The following is a 21,020-nucleotide window of genomic DNA, read 5'->3' as shown; positions in this document are numbered from 1 at the left end:
TCCAAATAGCCCAGCATCATATAGACCAATCTCCCTAATTAATCTAGATGCAAAAATGTATACGAAAATTCTGGCAACAAGATTATCCCCGCTTCTCCCAAAACTGATTAGTGAAGATCAATCAGGCTTTATTCCCGGCAGGCAGACCCACGACAACACAAGGAGGCTAGCCCATTTAGTGGAAAAAATAGGTATAACCCACACCCCAGCGATACTACTGTCGGTAGACGCCGAGAAAGCTTTTGACAGGGTGGAGTGGTCAATTCTATTCAAAATTCTGGAGCGAATGGGGTTTGGGGACCAATATATTGCATACATTAGAGCGAATTACAATACCCCATCCAGTAGAATAGTCATTAATGGCGAGGTTACGAACATGGTGAAGATATCGAGAGGAACGAAACAGGGATGCCCCCTTTCACCACTGCTGTACGCCCTGTTCTTAGAACCCCTCCTAATTAAAATACGGGAATCAATACACATTAAAGGGATAGAAATGGCAGGCCAGCAACAGAAAGTGATCGCGTATGCGGATGATACGTTAACCCTAGAGGACCCAGAATCCACATTATCAGCTGCAGTGAGAGAACTGGAAAATTACGGGGCCATCTCTGGCCTAAAAATTAATAGGAAAAAATCAGAGATCCTGATTCTGGCTGGGGATAGAGTAAACACAGAAAGGGAAGCAAAACTACTGGACCTTAAGATCGTACAGAGAGGTATAAAGTATCTGGGAATAATTGTACCCCAAAAAATATAGCAATTCTATGGGGAAAACTACCCGCCACTAATTACAAACATCCGAAGGGAATTAGGCAGATGGAACCCACTACAGATATCCTGGTGGGGTAGAATTCAATCTGTCAAGATGACCATCCTCCCAAGGGTACTTTATTATTTTCAGGCTCTCCTGGTGGGTGTCCCAGACACGTTCTTCAAAACATTAACAAAAGTGGTATCGTCCTTTTTATGGAAGGGGAAAACGCCTAGAATAGCCAGGATGGTCCTCACAGCCCCAACCAGAGAAGGAGGGATGGCGCTCCCCCATTTCAAAAAATTCTACCAGGCAGCACAGCTTAAAGTCCTGAGGGAATGGGTGGGGGAGAATCTGCAGCAGATATGGGCCAAACAAGACAGATCAGTAGCAAGGACCCCACTGGTAGAACTCCTCTGGAAACAGAGGCAACACAGACATGAAAACTTAGGAATAAGCGAAATTATGAAGACCACTTTGGAAGCATGGAACAACCAAACACGAAAAGGCATAATGACCACGGCATTAGGACCCTTTACGCCCATCTGCAGAAATCCACAATTTCCACCGGGGATGGAACAAGGGGCATATGATAACTGGGAGAAGGTGGGCATTACTAAAACTGGCGAGATGTTCGCAGATAAGGAAATAATTTCCCTTGAATCCTGCTTTGTAGGCATGAATATCCCCAAAAGTGATAGATATAGATACGAACAGCTAAAACACTGGCTAAACTCCCCGATTATCACTGAGGCAGCAACCAGGGACCTTACAGGATTCGAGACATACATCATCTCCAACACGGGGGAAAAAAAGTGGGTATCAACTCTGTACAAATACATAAACTCGCAAGGGGAAAGCATTAAATGGTCATACAGAATTAAATGGGGCAAAACATTAGGGGAGGAACCAACAAATGGACAATGGGAAGACCTATTGAAACAGATCCCCAGAATGACCCGATCGGCACAAACCAGGGAGATGTGGATCAAAATTATGACTCCATGGCATTACACTCCAGAGAGGCTCCACTCGATGTACCCAAACACAACAAACCAATGCTGGAGAGGTTGTGACGAAGTGGGAACATGGAGACACATATGGTGGGACTGTAAAGGCATAATACCCTTTTGGGAAGAAGTGAAAAGCAAATTGGGCAAAATGTTCCCGGAGGTGGGGTTGATGGGGGAGGAGGTGTGGCTCTGCGGAATAAGAGATGATACAGCAAGGCTATACAGCAAATCACAATGGAGAAGCTTTATGGGACTACTCATAGCGGCATGGACCACCATAGCACAAAATTGGAAAAATAAGAATACCCCTCTGATCTATTCATGGCTACAGAATGTTTGGACCCCTATAACAATGGAGAAAATCACCCACAAAATTCAAGGCACTGGAGACAAATTTGTAAAAGAGTGGGAAGGGACCTTGCAATATCTCCAGTCAGACTTTATGGAACAATGGTGCCCCATAATATCAAAGTATCGGACCTTTTCAACGCATAATAAGAACACGGGACAGTATGATTCATCCGATCCGAAGGGAGGGAGGGGGGAGGGGGAAGGGAAAGTTATAGGTTTCAATGTTGTATATTCTGTTATTTATGTAAAACTAATAAATACAAGTTGCAAAAAAAAAGTAAAGAAAAGGAAAACCTATTTTACCCTATTTCTGCAAGGGGTTGCCCTACCTCACCAAAAGACTAAGTACTCTGTCAGGATGTCCAATAAAGTAACATCAAGTCTGTTTCACTGTCCTGCTAGACTTGATTGTAGCACTTCTTATTTCACCAAAAGTCGTATTCCACAGGAACACAGTTCCCAGGTATCTGGGGGATCAGGGGGGGAAATCTCTTCCCCTGTTCGTCCTCCAATTCACTAATGTAACATCAAGTTTGGTTCACTATCCTGCCAAACTTAACTGTAGCTCTTGGTGTTCCAGAAAATGTCCCTTCTTTTGGCAGTGGTTCCTCAACCCTTTTATCTTTACTTCTCGCACATCGCTCTCTTGTGTGGTTCCCAGACCTGTTTGTGATGATTCGGGATCTCCTCGACTTGTTGTGCAACTGCTCTCTCTTTTGTGTGGGTTCCAGACCCCACTAAATTGTCTCGGGATCTCCCTGACTTGCTGTGGACCCCAGCTCCTTGGTTGTGTACTTCTTCAAATTGATATGGGTCCTTGACCCATGTCTACTGTTCTTGCATGGAGGGTTTCCCTGACTTCCTGTGGGTCCCAGACCCTGGTTTGCTGATCTTGCAGGGCTTCCCCAACTCTGTGTGGGTCTCAGACGCTTCTCAGGTTTATCGCATGTTGTACCCAGGCCTGGTTCACTAACCTGCCAGGCACTGTTTCTCATATGCCAATTCTTCCTTTTCGCCAAGTACTGGTACAAGGGAGATGGGGTTCCTCAGCCTTACCCAACTGCCTCCTTCCCTCCCTGTTATCTCTACCACCCGCTACTTTAACCCAGGAACCTTTTGGTGCATTACCGGCTTGGTCGGGCGGCTTTGCGGAACTGCTTTTTTCCTGCGAAGGGCTTCTGCATGCCTTCAAGCGGACTCTGTGTCTCCTTCCAGTGTTCCCAGGTCTGGTCCCTCTCGGAGTGTGCTTCCCACTCTGAGCAAGCGGTCCGAGCCCCGGTTTCTCCCAGACCTCCGATTCACCAGCCTGGGCAACTTGTAACACAGCGTGTGTGTTCGGTCGAGGCTCTGTAAGCCTTTCCTGTTCTTCGCAGCAAACCTCCAACTGGCTCTTGGTTCCTCCAGGGACGATGTGACTTAGTACACAGTCCTTCTTCTCTTTTTATGTTTGCACTTGACTCTAGTTGACTGTATCGCGTATGTTGGTCCCGCAGTGAGCTTTTTCCTCCTTGCCTGATCTTCTTTGTGTCAGTAGGTAAAGGCACTCCATCCAGGTAGCCCTCACTCTTCCTCACCCCAGTATGGTCTGTGTGGGTGGGGTCTTGTACCCTACATAAGTACATAGACATGAGTAGGAGCACAGAAGACTAAGTGGGATGAGAGGAAAGAGGGGATAGAAATGGAGGAGCTGCATACCACATTCTCCGAAGATAGTTGTCACTGGTCCAATGGAGGGTTTCCCTCCCCATGTGATCCACCCGCTGAGTACCACCCCCAGGAGGCCAATCGGTTACCAGCGTCACCTTCCTGGCCTCATGGGAAGGTGCTCCCCCCATGGGAGCAGTGACAATACCCTGGGATACGTCACAGCTCACATTGAGAGGAGCAAAGGGCATGTGGCGTGAAGGAGCTGGACCAGAGGCGGAATAGAGGAGATGTTGAGAAAAAAGAAAAATCTGGACCCCGACACAGGGAGATGAGGTCCTCTTCAGCTTGCCTCTGTGAACTGGGGAAAGCAAACACTGGTGTCTGTCTTAAAGTTTTGGAGAAGCTCCAATTATATCTACTGCTCATGGTGGAGACACAGCAACCTCTAAAATAGCTACAAGGAGGACCGGAGGTAGTTTTATCAGACCATCACCCGTGGACCAGTCAGTGGAGCTCTTTGAGTAATGGGGGCAGGTACCCCGAATACTTGTTAACTATATAAGGAAGGCCTCGAGCTGTTGTAACTGGTGAGAAGAGACTGCCTTGACACTTTGTTTTGAGTTTGGCATTCAAGAGGACTTTTTATGTTCAGCTTGTGTTAAAATGTGTATTTATGTATGGCCACTCGACTGTGTGACACTTCATACTCAACCCAACAAACATAACTAGTTAAAGCATTTTATTGAGCTTTTTTTCAAAAGCATGGTATTTTTTAAAAGTGAACATTTACATCCCCATGATTTATACTTGTGGTTTGATTTTGTCAGGATACGTCCCTTATAAAGGGCTACATGGTGATGTGTGATTATGAGAAATGTCTTTCCTAACCAACATATGAATGCATGAGACAAACATGAACTGCATATGTAGCAGTATTAAATATTGAATGTTGGTTTTGTAGAGTTTTTCAGATAAGCCCAGACAAAGAAGACAGCGATGCAAAGATCCCAGCAAATTGGACGTAAACACTCTGACAGGAGAAGAAAGGGTGCCAGTTATCAACAGAGGGACAGGAAGGAGGGTAAGCAAAACAGCACTTAGAAATGCCATGTCGCTGTCCAGCATAGCAGGTTGTAGTCTAAGCAAAATCTGCCTAAAATGTTACAGGCAACCCCCAAAGAACAAATAGTTTATTTTCTCCACTGTTCTATTTGGTGTAGCACCCAAATAGATATAGCATCGTCCTATCTTTCTTGCATAGGAAAAGAATATTCTGCTGGATGCAGAAGTGGTGTTTATGTTAATTTGCCTAATTGGTTTCAAGAATGTAAGTGGACTCAAGCTATGTAAAGAAACCATTAACTACATGTTGACCTTGTCCGTGCAGACCCATTCCTTGATGGTTTTCTATTCAAAGAATGCTTTACTATACCTGTTGCAGAATACACAAGGCTCCCCAGGAGCATGTGTGTGGAGATGAAAAGGTGTGGCTGTGTGAGGGGCTCCTCCAAAAGTAGCCAGAGTAGCTTCTGGAAGATTAATTTAAGGGTGTACAAACCTGCTAACGTTAGGTTCCTTTTTCTTGCCACTCTAAACAAGTGGACAGTCATTGTTTTATGCAATGTTTGCCTATTTTAATATTTACATACTCAGGATATTTTTTCCATAAATATGCCCTGTAGAAGTGTGACAGGCGCCAGTTCAAATGCTTGTGGGACTATTTTCTCTGCGATAACCACAAGGCTATTATGGCAATAAATATTTGTAGTCTTTGGGCTTGAATCGATAATAAATGTTTTTACTTTTGGTAATTCTGTGTGAACATGCCCTTTTTTAGTGCCCTTTTTATGTTTGAAGTGAAGCTGTCCTCTTTAGTGTGTTAAAGTTGCTTTATTAACTTCACGCTAACCATCTTTGCGACCTCACTTTCCTAAATTCTTGAGCCTGCTCTAGATTGAAAAACGTTCTTTATCGGCTTTAAGAATCATAAAATGCCCATGAATTGCACTTCTTTCAATTATGCCTTTTTTATTGTGCATTGGTTTCAATAAGCCTTTCACAAGTATAATAACAATAACATACAAGATATTTCATACAATATAAAGTGTCGTAGTGACAAAAGTGCATACAGAAAAAAAAAATCAAACATTAAAAACCCTCCTAGTAGTAGTATGTAATATTTCAGAATTAGATTAATATACACAGTTCGAATCCTATCAAAATGTAAAATCATTTATCATTTAACCAATTTGATATATTTTAAAAACCAGAAAACCACAATTGTGATTGATACAGAAGTACCTGAAAAACTTTGACCAAAAAGAATCTGTTTCGATGTAAGCATCATTATAAACATACTTCTAACAAAACAAGATGCGGGTATCTGTGAGTGTAGCGGCATGCTTAGAGTATATGTTTTAATGTTTCTTTTACTAAGGATTCTTTACAAAAACAGAAAGAGGGCTTAGGGAATTCTATTTTATTTCTAATATTTACAGTGTCTCCAGTTAGAATTAAGTTAATTCGGAACCTCATAACTTAATGTCTCCATTTTGCATTGGGACATTTTTTCCAAATATAATAGGAGAGTACCCTGTTTTTGTTTGCTCAAGAGCTAATACGTGATCAAGCTTATACTTCAAAAACATAGAGCATGTGACAATCCACAAGTCCCACAGCCTCTGTTGAACCATATTCAAGGATTGTATCAGAGAGTCCTGAGGACAATTTAAATTACCCAGAATCTTATTACACATTGAGCCCCTGGGAGGGATAGCGAGACCCACTTCTGAAACACAGAAGCCGAATGGGACGACCCCTCTCTCCTCGGTTGGCAAGGTCTTCTGGTTTCCAGAGTTACAGGGGACCACAAGACAGCCAATTTGGGTAGAGGCATTAGGGAGAGGTTGTGGATAGTATAAGGAAGGCATGGTATCAAACAGTAAGACAGACACAAGTGATCACAGGTTGTTTATTGGACTTAAATTGGGTTTGAAAAACGCCTATCTAATCCTAAATCTAAAGATGGGGGCAAGCTACGACCATGAAATAATAACGCAGCCCTAGTCGAGTCCGTCAAAATACAAGGGCCTACACTAATAAACCTATTGCCAATCCATACTTCTAAATACAAATAGTGTTGGAAACAATGTTATGCAAAAGAAATGTTTTCACGAAATGATATGTGAGGATATTCAAGCCGTTGGCTTCCCTTGCCCACGTTTTCAGCACGGGACAAGGCGGCGCACTCGAGCTTAGCATAGTCTCTAGCTTCTCTAGCATGAATATGCAGTTCAAAATTTCAACATCATGGCCTTCTGTACCAAAGACCTTTGCCATTCAAAGTCTATTATTTCAGAGGGCCTGATGCAACACAACAGACATCAAAGTTCCTTTCTTCTTAGGATTTCACATGTACAAATTCTCGGTTGATTCTCTTTTCACCCTGCTTCCCTCTCTGCAGGAGTCAGACCCACTTTAACACAAAACCTTCTTGGGTGATTTTCGCTTCACCCCAGGCCCCACCACTCCCCGCCAGACTCAGACCCACTTTAACACAAAGCTTTCAATTGATCTCCCTCTGCTGGGCTCAGACCAACTTTTTATCTACTTCGTCAAGCTTTCTTTACTTCAAAAACCAAAGACTTTTAACTGTGCGTGGGATTTTGCTCAACCCGTCGCAGGACCACTTTGATTCACAATTATTTGCTCTCTTATCGATATAACCTCTTTGTCACTTTCACTTATGCCACTTCTCAGCTGAATACCTTACAGAGATTCGATTGAGCACCCACGTGGTGCTGGACCACTCTGTCAAAGGTATTGTATCTATCTTTGAAAGTTCAATCACTCATTAGTTCAACTTTGCTTGCATCTTTTATCACACGTTTTAACAATGTTCGTTCCAGCGCTTGCCATACAATGTTGCTGCTTGCAACCTTGGCTTCAACACAGACCAGACTTGTATCGGTCTCCCCAACCCACCGGCTGCGTTGATTTCACTGACACTGCTTTGTTCTTGGAGTCAAGGACAGTACCACATCGGCTGGTTCCTCTCCCCGCCTTGATAGATGCGGGATGGCCCCGGGTATCTCTGACATACAATGCAAAATTGTTCAGCCCGGTTTCCTGGTCTTATGCTTTCTAATCTTGAGGCTTCTTGAAAGTACGGTTCCTTGTCGGAATGGTCAAGGGAACTTCCTTCCTTGTGATCGCCTCCTGTTTTGCCGTCTCAAAACTGTTGTTTCCTCGTGTGCTTTGCCTCGCCCAAAGTGTGCTCTCGTTCTCCGCCTTTTATCCGTGTGGGGAAGCTTAATGGAGGTCAGGTGTGTGTGATGGTCAGTAATTGCCTGATCTCGCCTGACCATTGTATTGGGACACATCAGGTATACAGGTTTCTCTCATAGCGGGCTGTCCGTGAAAGGGTGTTTGTGTTGTAAGGGGGTGGGGGGAACCGAAATATCCTATCTGGTAGAATGGGGTAAAGGTGTTATAGGGAAGGGGATACCGCATCTCACCATCTGGTGTCCCACTCCCCGAAGACTCCTCACCCAGGTGATCCTCCCACACTGGTCCACCCCCAGGAACTGGATCCAAAAGCGATGGCTGTGTCTTGGCCACCTGGATGATAGATCCCCGGAAACTAGCAGGTGAGACACCTCCTGGTTTCGCACAATAGGTATGGGGGTTTTAGGGAAACCGGAAAGAGGGCTAGGGTACGTCATTTGGATAGGGTCGGGGAGGAGGGAAAGATTTCTGCCCACCTTGACACTCTTGATTGTAGCTGCATGCACACACCTATATGATATTGGAGTACCTATCGTGTTCGTCCCATACCTGTTTTACCTTGTTAACGCTTCCTACACAAAACATGGTTCACCTCCTGCCCCAAGCATTTCAAAGTGTGAGGAGTCTCCAACTCCAATGTGACCTATGGCATGAGACATGGATTTCTAAGTACAAGCAACATGACGAACACATGAGCAACATGAACATAACAGGCTTATGAAATGGTAAGCATAAATGTTAGCATGTATAGCATGAAATAAAAGCAACAGGATGTGTGCACAATGACAACAATGCAAGCTATGCAACCAAATGTTCCCTAAGTGCTTTCCCAACTTCAGACGCCATGTGTTTACTTCACACAAATATATTAATAAATGTTTTTGCCGTTTCTTCACATAGCAGTCAAATAGCGGTCGAGCTACTTAACTGAAGACCGGGAGCCTTGCGAGGCATTCTGGGCGAATGATGTGCTGCGTTAACTCAGCCTGGGCGTGCGCCGTAGTTCACTGCCACGCCCAGGGCTGTAATGGAATCACCACCACAGCCCGGGGAGGCAGCCTGACTGAGTTCGATTTCCGGCACTGGCCTCCTCTCACCAGTGCTTCAGCAAGCAGACTGCCACGAGTCCCACGTTGCAATCGTTCACTGCTGCAACCAGGGGAAATCGGGATTCTCATGCGCCCGTCATCGCCTCAGCCGAACCATTCGTCAATCACTGGCATGGGCAGAGGCGGGCCTTATAACCCCCATAGCGCTCAACGTGCGGCACAATACGCGGGCCCCCGGAATTCTAGGTAAAGTAGCCTGGGGGCCCAAAAAGACACGCTAGGGCTTATTTGTCCAATAATGACAACTATGGCCACAGTAGCAAGCCCCCACACTCCTAACACACTGTCAGATAATCACATCTGTTTTTTGTATATGTAAATGGTACCCTTTTGAATAAATACCCCTGCTGCATGCCCTAATAGCCATTTATATTGGTTAGTGGGATACTGTAATCTGCACAGTATATGATTTAAATAAGTGTCCCATATGTATCTTGTGAGTCCATGCTCTCTGCAGTGGCTCAGTTGGTATATCTCGACTCAGGTGTTCAGTGTCTGTCTTTCCAGTTCACTATTGTGAAAGGAGCAATTGTGAGTGTGTATTAAAATGCTTTTGGTCCCCATGGCACCATTATTCCCTCCCATATTTAAGACTGCTTCTGCAACATTTGTGTGCGATTTCATTTCAAATGGATTCCTTCCTCCCACGGATTCTTCATCAGATATCCCAATCCAGCGCAGCTGTTCTTCGGAAACATTTCTGTTGCCAGGGCTATCTGCCAAACGCCTTTATGGGCCCTGCACCGGGCATGACATTAGGGTTGGTATATATTGAGGCGCCACGCCCCATGACTTCAGTTCCTTTTTTCCACGCACTGATGGGGAACACGCTCGTCGATCTTTTGAGAATTTCTACTCTGCGCCAGGACTACTCAGTCTAAGGCCTTGGGCTTCAAACCATGTGGGGATTGTGACCAGCCGATGTCAGCCTCAGATCCACACCAAATTTGTGTCTACTGCTTGGGCGAGAACCACAAAACCCACGGTTGAGTGTCGTTAAAGTGCATGCACCCGCAGGCCTTCTGGGAAAATGCGGCAAAGAGCTTGATGCTCGTTCATGAGGCAACAGTTGAGGCTCTGTGTTATCATGCAAGGTCGCTCAGCATGGACTATCGTTTCGAAGACAGGCCAGCTCTGCATAAGGAAAAGTAGAAGAAGCAGCAGCATCAGAAGCGGTCCTGCCCCCTGAGTGAGTCCTCACAGCTACACTCCTCTTCTTCCTTGAAAAAGAGGAGCCAGTAGAGTCTAGTGGTTCAGGCCACATGGGCTAGCCTGAAGACCACCACCTTCTCTTTCCTTCCACCTGACCGGGAAAGTAAGAGGCTTGATGTCTGGGGTAGGAAGTTGTATGCGTCAGGCGGTATTGCCCTGCATGCCTTGAATGCCTCTTGCACCATGGAAGAGTTCGCCCTCAGCCTTTGGGCTGCTGTAGCCAATGCAGCTGAACACGTCCCTGAAAGGGAGATCAGGGATGCTTTTCTGTCCTTCGTTACTGATGGCAAGAAGGCTTCCCGCCAGATGTTGCAATCATCATCATCATAAACTTTATTCGGCCATAGGCCATCAAAGTGCGACCTAACAAAACATTTCTAAATTTCCAACATATCACTTTGCCACCCATGCAAGACCGATCCAGCTCTTTATAACATCAGTTCAAGATGTACCAGGCTAATATGTCCATATATGTAATTTACTGATATAAGAGATGTCTATCTGTGTATGTAAACAAAAATCGATTGCACTATGTACCTGTTACTAACTTCAGCCAATAAATAAAAGGTTACATTTCCAACATATCAATACAACAAAGAAGGGAAGATGGAGTAGATAAGGGACAGCGAACACTGTTTGCAGATACGAATACCCAAGCCCCATCATCTCCCAGCTGCCCTTGTACCCAGTGGTGTGAGGTTTGCTCCAGATAGAACAGTGTTAGTAGGGGCATTTCCAGGGGGACTTGCAGGTCCCAGATAGGAGCGTAAACTCAGAACAATCCCACTATTGGCTACCCTGCCATGGCGCCCAGATCTTCCCAGGACGTCCCTGGACATTTGCTTGTTCCTAAAAACCAGTTTGACAGAGTCAGCATACGGTTCACCCTCACTGGGCATTCTGAGTCAACACATCATGTTTTCCCTGGTCACAAAGGGGCATTGCCCAATGGTGCAAAGCCAGTGGAGGCATTTATTAGAGAGGGCATCCATCAGTTCTTTCCTGCCAGGGAGCAATTTCGGTACCCCATGTAGATGTACAGTGGTTTTTCTTTCCTCCCCATACAAATGTGGCTTGGGCGTACGCCCCCCTTAATCGATAACTGCATGCGCTGGGTCTTCTCCTCCTGGGGCTGTTAGTCTTTAGTGCAATAGACGTATGGGCCTCCAGCGAGATTGATTTATTGCATAAAGCGTGCAGCTCTCTGGATGCAGTGAAGAGTGAAGGCTGCTCAGCCAGGGGCCGTCTGATCACTGTACAAGCGCTCAGTTTGCTAGGGACTGAGACTAGGGACATGGAATGGGCCCCCTTGACAGTAAAGGAAGTGCCAGAAGACTCCTCTAACAAGCCCTTCCCCCTCCCTGTTCCTCAATCATCAGGGACAGTAGATGCTTTTTTATGGCTTCCAGTTCAATGAGCAACCATGCACAGGAGTAGACGCCCACATTGTGGGTCCCCTTTTGTGACTGACTAAGGCAGGATTGACGTCCATGAATAGGTAGCTTTGGGGCCCTAAGTGGGATTAGGCAGAGAAAGGAAAGTCCCTGATAGCACTGCCAACATGTTCTCCCTCCAGGTGTTACAATTGGAGGTATGCTCCATCAGTCTCCGTACCCATCAGGTCCAGGGCAAGGGGAGCAAGAGCAGGCAAAGGAAGGTCAAGGGTGGAGCCCAGTACGGGCAGGGTGGCGGGAGCTGGACATAGATTCTGTCGAGGGAGGGCTGGGAAGGGGTTGAGGGGCATACTGCCATAGCTGAGACTAATAGCGAGGCAAGAGCATGACAAAAACCCCGGCCGGGAAAGGGTGGTCGTGAGAAAGCAGTCTCGGTTCCTGGTGATCACAGGTTTGCCTTGCAGCACAGCGGAAATTGGCACAGTGGGAATGGAAACATCAGAGGTAGACCCCAGGAGTTAGCCATACTCATTTGTTGTAGGGTAGACTATCCCCATAAAATTGAAGGAGCAAGTGAGTGTTTCACGAGGTGGCTCCTGTTACAACGAACCTCTGCGATGTCTATGGGTACCTCCGTCCCCAAGCTCCAGCGAAGGAGAAAAGGGCCGTGAATACGGGCACCAGGTACTGCAAAGGAAAAAGCAGGTGAGTGTAAGTACACGGTAAAGAATATGGGAATAATCAATAAACAAGATAATGGAGTGGGACCTACCAATCAGGAAGGGTAACCAGGAAGGGAAGACAGCCGGGAAAGTAGATGTTCAGGACCCCCACATTTAGGGGCTGTACGTGGTGCTGAGCCGAAGTCCAACCAAAACACCCTTGAGTCAGGGAGTTTCCAAAGCAGTTCCAAGTATTGTCCCAAGAAAAACCGGGTCCAAAATCCAAGAGATACAATCCTTGAAAGTTCCAAAAGCCAAGTCCGAAATCTGTAAGCAGGTCCAATGATTCACACCAGAGAGTTCCAAAATCCGTGTAAGCAATAGTTCAAGCAACCAAATCCAAGGAGCAGGCAAAGACAGTCCAGAAATAATCAGAAGCCAGAGTTCAAAAACCAGAGTTCCAAGATCCAACACAACGCCACTCGAATCGCCGGAAACAGCTGAGAAGCGCGGAGACTCAGCTTCCGCGTTCTTTTAAACCGGTGTTCGGGTTACGTGAGCGACGCAGCGTATCACGTGACCCTCGCAACCGGGGAGCAGCAACATGATTGGACGAGCGGGCCGCTCCTACGGCAACACGTGGGCGTTGCCTAGGTGACCAGGACGCCGGGGTGGTGAGGCTCAATCCACCCCAGTGCAATCGCGGCCACAGTCTCCAAGCTGTCACGCGCCGCCTTCCTCTTCCGGGGAGCCCGGCACCATGGCCTCTGAAGGGGGGCGCTCGGCCAAGGCCACCGCCGTAGGTAAGATGTCGCTGAGAGATGGGCGGTGTTGCGCTGCGCTGGGAGGTGGGTGGTGTTGTGCTGCGCTGGGAGGTGGGCGGTACTGCGCGGATTGTAACAGAACCCCCACCCAAAGGCCCACGTCCACGTGGGCAGGACGGATGCTCTCGATGGAATTGTGATAGAAGCAGGGGGGCATGAACATGAGATGCAGGCTCCCAAGACCTCTCTTCCGGGCCGAAGCCAGCCCAATCAATCAGGTAGTACAAGACCCCATTACGAAGGCGCAAACCCAATATGTCCTTCACCTCATATTCATCGGAGGACCCTTGCACAAGAGGAGCCGGCGGTAGTAGTGGTCTCGTGAGGGGCCGGCAAGGTTTCAACAGGGAAGTATGAAACACCGGGTGAATGCGCCAAGAGGAAGGAATGGTTAGACGAAAGGCCACTTGGTTAATGACCCTCGAAATACGGTACGGGCCAACAAAACGGGGAAGGAGCTTACGGCAACCAGGTATCCGTAGGTGACGGGTGGACAACCACACCTTATCCCCAACCGAGTAACAAGGGCTCGGGGCACAATGTCTATTGGCCGCACGGCACATGGCAGTCTGGGCGTCCTTTAAATGCACCAGGGTCTGAGCATGTACGCTTTTCAGATCCCTAATGCAGTCAGCAGCCGCAGGAGTTAATGTATTGGAGAAGTCAGGAATGGGAAAGACTCGGGATGTTGCCCATACATGGAATAGAACGGAGAGAAACCAGTGGCAGAATGAGGTGCGTTGTTATATGCGAATTCTGCAAGGTGCAAAACTTGGAACCAGGTATATTGATGTTGGAGACAAAGGCAGCGGAGATACTGTTCTAGTGTCTGGTTACAGCGTTCGGTCTGGCCATCAGTCTCGGGGTGATATGAAGACGAGAAACGAGCATCAATTCCCAAGAGGCGAGTGAGGGACCGCCAAAACCTAGAGGTGAATTGGGAGCCCCTATCGGAAATGATTACTGAAGGTAATCCGAAGAGACAGAATATCGATTGGAAAAACAATCTGGCTAGTGTTGGTGCTGATGGGATGCCGGTGCATGGAACGAAACGTGCCATTTTGGTGAATGCATCCACCACAACCCAGATGGTATCATGACCCTGGATCCTCGGCAGATCAGTTATAAAATCCATGGTTACAGTGTGCCAGGGACGGGGAGGAATGGGCAATGGTTGAAGCAGACCCAGCGGGCGTCCTCTAGTATTTTTACATTGGGCACAAATTGGACAGTTTAGAACATAGTTGGTTACATCTCGACGCATGGACGGCCACCAACACCATCTCCTTAATAGTGTGAGGGTCTTTTGTTGTCCCGGATGTCCGTTGACTGGGGCGTCGTGAGACCATTCAAGAGCCTGAATGCGTGTGTCCATGGTGGGGAGAAACAAGAGGCCTTGCATGAAGGGTAACCCTTCACGATACTCTAAATCCCAGTCACTCATTTCATCGGAGTGCGTAGAAGCCCAAGTGCGAATGGCACTGACTAGGTCGATTGAAGATGTACATAGACAGATGACATGATTTTTTTCTAAGATGTGTTCAGGGAACACAGGAAGAGACTCTCCACCATGTAGGCGTGAGAGAGCATCTGCTTTACCATGACCAATGCCAGGACGGTGTCGTATGACAAAGTCATAGGCGGAGAAAAACAGGTGCCAACGGACTTGTCGACTGTTTACGCATTTCAGGTTCGCCAGATCTTGCAGGTTGCGATGGTCAGAATAAACAACAATTTGGTTTTTTGCTCCCAACAGATGGTGTCTCCAAACCTGAAATGCGTCTTTGACAGCGAGCAACTCTTTTTCGGTTACAGTGTAATGTAGTTCGGTAGCGGTGAACTTGCGGGAGTGATAGGCAACGGGGTGTAATAACCCCGAGATGGGACAATTTTGCGACAACACCGCACCTAATGCGAATGACGAGGCATCTGCCTCCACTATAAAAGGCAGCTCCGGGTTTGGGTGTTGCAGAATGGGAGCGGAAGTGAAGGCTGCCTTTAATGTCTCGAAGGCCAGATCCTGTGCTTTCGCCCAAGTGTATGGTTCTCGAGGGCTGGTCAGGCGGGTAAGTGGTGCAGCTATGGAGGAAAACCCCGCAATAAATCTCCTATAAAAATTTGCGAACCCGAGAAATGATTGCAAAGCCTTGAGTGTCGTGGGTACAGGCCATTTCAAGACAACATCAACCTTGGTGCCATTCATGGAAAGGCCTTTAGGAGTGATGTGAAACCCCAAGAAATCCACTTCGGAGACATGAAAGAGGCATTTTTCAGGTTTGGCGAATAAGGCGTTGGTCCTGAGTCTATGGAGTACTTCTCTAATGTGAGTTACGTGTAAAGAAAAAGAAGAGGAGTATATCAGAATGTCGTCTAGATAGACTATGACGAATATATCTAGGATATCATGGAAGATGTCATTTAGGAATCTCTGAAATGTCGCCGGGGCATTGCAGAGTCCGAAAGGCATAACGGTATATTCATAGAGTCCATGTCGGGTGCAAAAAGCGGTTTTCCACTCGTCCCCTTTTCTAATTCGGATAAGATTGTAGGCCCCCCTGAGATCGAGCTTGGTAAACAGTACCGCGTGAGTAAGATTGTCTAAAAGGGGGTTTATTAAAGGAATCGGGTAACGATTCTTAATGGTGATTTGGTTGAGACGGCGGTAGTCTACACAAGGACGTAGGTCCCCTTCCCTCTTAGGAACGAAAAAGATAGGACTGGCAGCAGGGGACTGTGATGGCCGAATGTGGCCTATTCTTAAGGCGGTCTGTAAGTAGTCCTTGAGAGCCTGATCTTCCGTGGGTGACAAGGAATAGATCCGACCACAAGGAATTGCGGCCTCCGAGATGAGGTCGATGGGGCAATCATAAGGTCTGTGGGGCGGGAGTTCTTCAGCCTTTCCTTTATCAAAAACATCCAGGTAATCCCTGTATTCTGCAGGTATGCCAGAAGCGGTGACCCCTCTGACATGGTTATGAGGATCTGACTCCATATCCTGCACATCCGTGAGCTGCAAGTGAGCCAAAGCACCCAGCACTTGGGAAGGAGAGGTCACCGATTCTGGGTATACCAAACAATGATCTTGACAGTAGGGGGATTCGAAGAACACTTTACTCTGGGTCCAATCAATGATAGGGTTGTGGGTTCGCAACCACGGAAGACCCAAGATGAGACCGTACTGTGGTGTCGTGATAAGATCAAATGACAAGGTTTCTTTGTGTTTTTCGTGGATGACCAGGGTTAAAAGAGCTGTCTGTTGCTTAATGGAGCCAGAAATGAGTGATGAACCATCAACGGCTTGCACAGGTTCCGGTCGTCGTTTGTTCAGGATGGGTAAGTTAAGCGAGGCAGCGAGGGCGATGTCAATGTAGTTCCCCGTGGCTCCTGAATCGATTGCCAAGCACAACTGATGGGGAGTGCTGCCAGGGAAAATGAGAAGGGCCTGAATATGCATGGGTCCCGCAAATGTTGCAGGCGAGGAGGAAGAAAAGGGAGGACCCGTCCGAACCCCCTCATTTAGGGACGGGCTTTCCGAAAATCCTCCGCCTTAGGTTTAGGACGTCGAGGACATTCCCGGACATAATGTCCATTCAACTCGCAGTAAAAACATGTGTTGGAGGTCCGACGGTGTTCCCTTTCGGTAGCCGTAATGGGACTACGTACCCCACCTATTTGCATAGGTTCTGGAGGAGAATCGCTGGTATTGGGATTTGAAAAGGGAACGGGTCTTTTAGCCTCAACTCTTCTCTCAGCCCTTCGAGCATCGACCTGAAGTGTCAGATCCACAAGTTCGGGATATTGAGCTGGCAGGGAAGGAACTACTGCTAGTGCATCCTTCATTGCCTCATTTAGGCCGCGATAAAACACCACAGCCTTTTTGTTTTCCGGCCATGCCGTCTCTACTGATAATTGATTAAAGCGAGTAATGTAATCCACTAATGAACTCTTACCCTGAACCAATTCTAATAATTCTAGGTCCCGGGTTTGTGCTTTGTGCCTAGTATCAAACACTCTTGTCATTTCCGTGATTAACAAATCGAAATCATATAATACGGGACTGTTTGTTTCTAACAGTGGGTTGGCCCAGGCGGCTGCTATGCCTCCCAGGTGTGAGAGCGTGAATGCTGCCTTCGTTGTGGAATCGGGAAAGGCTAAGGTGCGGCACAAGAAATGGAGTTTACATTGATTAATAAATGTACGGAATTTACTGGGGTCTCCATGAAACTTTTCGGGGGGGGCCAAAGGAAACGGTGTGGGAACATAGACCGGGGTAGAATTCGGAGCAGGAGCTGGTGGGATCATCTGGGGAATATTGTCCCCGAATTCCGGATCAGGGGGGAGTGCATGACGTTCGCTTTGTATGGTGTCTAGCCGCTGATGAATAGCTGCCGTGGCAGCAGACATGTCGGCTCTGAGAACCGTAATAGCTTGTACCAGAGCAGCTACCTGGTCCCCGGCGGCGGCATCCATAGCCAAAGCAGAGATGGCTTCTCAGTCTGTTACAACGAACCTCTGCGATGTCTATGGGTACCTCCGTCCCCAAGCTCCAGCGAAGGAGAAAAGGGCCGTGAATACGGGCACCAGGTACTGCAAAGGAAAAAGCAGGTGAGTGTAAGTACACGGTAAAGAATATGGGAATAATCAATAATCAAGATAATGGAGTGGGACCTACCAATCAGGAAGGGTAACCAGGACGGGAAGACAGCCGGGAAAGTAGATGTTCAGGACCCCCACATTTAGGGGCTGTACGTGGTGCTGAGCCGAAGTCCAACCAAAACACCCTTGAGTCAGGGAGTTTCCAAAGCAGTTCCAAGTATTGTCCCAAGAAAAACCGGGTCCAAAATCCAAGAGATACAATCCTTGAAAGTTCCAAAAGCCAAGTCCGAAATCCGTAAGCAGGTCCAATGATTCACACCAGAGAGTTCCAAAATCCGTGTAAGCAATAGTTCAAGCAACCAAATCCAAGGAGGAGGCAAAGACAGTCCAGAAATAATCAGAAGCCAGAGTTCAAAAACCAGAGTTCCAAGATCCAACACAACGCCACTCGAATCGCCGGAAACAGCTGAGAAGCGCGGAGACTCAGCTTCCACGTTCTTTTAAACCGGTGTTCGGGTTACGTGAGCGACGCAGCGTATCACGTGACCCTCGCAACCGGGGAGCAGCAACATGATTGGACGAGCGGGCCGCTCCTACGGCAACACGTGGGCGTTGCCTAGGTGACCAGGACGCCAGGGTGGTGAGGCTCAATCCACCCCAGCGCCATCGCGGCCACAGTCTCCAAGCTGTCACGCGCCGCCTTCCTCTTCCGGGGAGCCCGGCACCATGGCCTCTGAAGGGGGGCGCTCGGCCAAGGCCACCGCCGTAGGTAAGATGTCGCTGAGAGATGGGCGGTGTTGTGCTGCGCTGGGAGGTGGGTGGTGGTGTGCTGCGCTGGGAGGTGGGCGGTACTGCGCGGATCGTAACAGCTCCTTAGTAATGTCAGTTTCTTCCCTTCCCCGAAGCATTCTCTTGTGCACACTTTTCCCAAGAAACCCTCAGCCGACCCCTCCTGTCTGGCTAAGTATCACCCGATCTCCATCACTCCTTTCCTGGGCAAACTCCTGGAAAAGCTGGCCATCTCCCAGGTTAATCTTCACACTGAATCTGTTGGTTATCTCCATGGCCATCAGTCTGATTCAGAGCTGCCAGAAGCATGGAAACTGCTCTCCTGAACATCTGTGAAGACCTGCTCTCTAACCTTGATGCTAATCTCCCCTCTGTCCTCATCTTACTTGATCTCTCTTCTGCCTTTGACACGGACAACCTTGCCATCCATCTCAACCGGCTCTGTGATTACCTAGGTATAACTGATCAGGCTCTGTCCTGGCTGACCTCTTTCTTCTTGGGCCGACCCTCCCTTGTCCATGGCCTCAAGCCGAGGGATCGTATCTCTCCAGCCCTGAAATCTCTCCATCGGCTCCCAGTGGCTGCAAGGATCAAGTACAAGACCCTTTGCATTGTCCACAAGGCCTTCTTGGGCCTGGGACTGCAATACCTCCAACTCTCTCTTCGGAAGTATCTTCCTACTCGAGCTCTTCGCACCTTCAACTCCTTGACGAGTTGGGGGAAGATCTCTCTCTCCGGCTGGCTCCTCACCCTGGAACAGCCTCTCTGAAACTTGAGCAGAACCATCTCTGGTTCCGGAAGCATCTCAAGACTCGCCTCTTTGCTTCTGCTTTCTCTTTTCCTCTTCCCTGCTGATATCCTGTCCGATACTGCACTGGTCACCTAGCTACCCTTTGAGCCCAGGTCCCTGCCCGCGCAGCTGCCCCCTTGCACTTGGGTCTATATCTGCAACCCTACAGTCCCTTTACCTGCACTTATCTGACACTTGTTGTCTGCACTTAACTCTTGCACTGCCACCTGGTGGCCTCACTACCTGTTTCTGATCGTGTGTCCTGCACTTGCTCCTCCTCCTCCTCCTCCTCCTCCTCCCCTGGCACTTCTCTCTTCCCTCTCCCCTCTCCTCTGCACTTACACAATTTCAGTGTCACTTGGCCTAGTAAGATCATTGTCTTGTCCTCCCTTTGTTTCCCTTTCCCTTGACTCATCGCGCCTTGAAACACTTATGTATAGGTGCGTTATAATTGTCATATCATGTCAATAGCATCCGGAGCTCTGTCAATACAGGGGAGACGGTCAAAAACACAGCCACTGGCGCTGTCCTGGCTTGGTGGATGATACCCCACTTTCCTGCGCACCACCAGCATCTTAACTTTGGATTTATTCTCAGACTCCATGAGGACTGGCAGACTTACAAAGATAGAGGGAGGGGAGCCGAGTGGGGGGGGTGAAAAGTCCACCTCTTCCATTGCCAGTGTTCTGAAGTAACTAGGGATCAAAATTAACAGGGTGGTTCAGCTCTTCCCCCCCCCCCCCCCCACCCCCAAAAATGCTGACGTGCTTGCCCTATCAGATAGATACCAAGATATTGCCCAGCTCATTCTCACATCTAAGTCCAGGTGGTGGGCCGACCTTCCAGTCAAGCACTGCGGATCTGATAAAACCCCTGCAGGCCGCCAACACCCCGCGCCCATCACCCACGGACTTCACCATGCCGGGCTTGCGTCTGCAGCTGAAGTACGGAAGCGGGGTGTGGCTTCAGATATGGTGGCCCTTCTGGGCCAAATCAGGCAAGCAGATATGGAGAGGGCCGCCAACACTGCGCGCCCTTGACCTGCTAGCAATTGGGTCTGGACGCTGTAGTTTGTGTGGGCAGGTCCATTGCCACGAGTGTGTATGATGGCCAGATGCCACTCTTGGCTGAGGACGTCCGGATTTGTGGCCGATGTCCAGGCCAAGTTTTTGGACATGCCTTTCGATGGCCAAAATCTTTTTGGCGCCAAGACTGATGATGCCCTGCAGAAGGTCCAATCTTCGAAGGCAACGTCTAAGTCCTTGGGACCTGTAATGCAACAACCTTCTGCACACAGCAGTCTCGAGATAAGGGTTTTCGTCCCTCCCTGCCTATGACCCGAGAGTCTGTCTTCATTCTGCCCCTGGAAAAATGCAGAGCAGGTGTCATGATCTGTGCTTCCAAAAGATCAGGACTTGCCCGACTCCCTTGGAAGCAGACCCATAACCCCGGTTCCGAGTGCCAGCCAGTCCCAATTGGGACCTTTTGGACCCTGTCCTGGCGCCAGTGGCACCAGGCTCATAAAGATGCCCAGTCCCAGCGCTGGAAGCGCCGGGCTCATAATGCTTGGGTGGACTTACCTGCAGCAGACC

General features: G+C 48.2%; 1 protein-coding gene across 4 annotated transcripts in view; it reads left to right on the top strand.

The window, feature by feature from the left end:
• The window catches only part of CHD6 (chromodomain helicase DNA binding protein 6), a 2,307,824-nt gene that overhangs the window by 2,172,594 nt on the left and 114,210 nt on the right, over positions 1-21,020 (top strand). For all 4 annotated transcript variants that reach the window (XM_069652122.1, XM_069652123.1, XM_069652121.1 and 1 more), the window contains exon 35: positions 4,727-4,846. In XM_069652122.1, coding sequence (XP_069508223.1) covers positions 4,727-4,846 — 120 coding nt within the window. The remainder of the gene's footprint in view (positions 1-4,726; positions 4,847-21,020) is intronic.

The sequence above is a fragment of the Ambystoma mexicanum genome, chromosome 3p, assembly GCF_040938575.1.
Source record: "Ambystoma mexicanum isolate Mex_15411 chromosome 3p, UKY_AmexF1_1, whole genome shotgun sequence".
In the NCBI taxonomy this organism is placed as follows: domain Eukaryota; kingdom Metazoa; phylum Chordata; class Amphibia; order Caudata; family Ambystomatidae; genus Ambystoma; species Ambystoma mexicanum.
The sequence above is the reverse complement of the archived record's forward strand: the minus strand, read 5'-3'. Positions and strand labels throughout refer to the sequence as shown.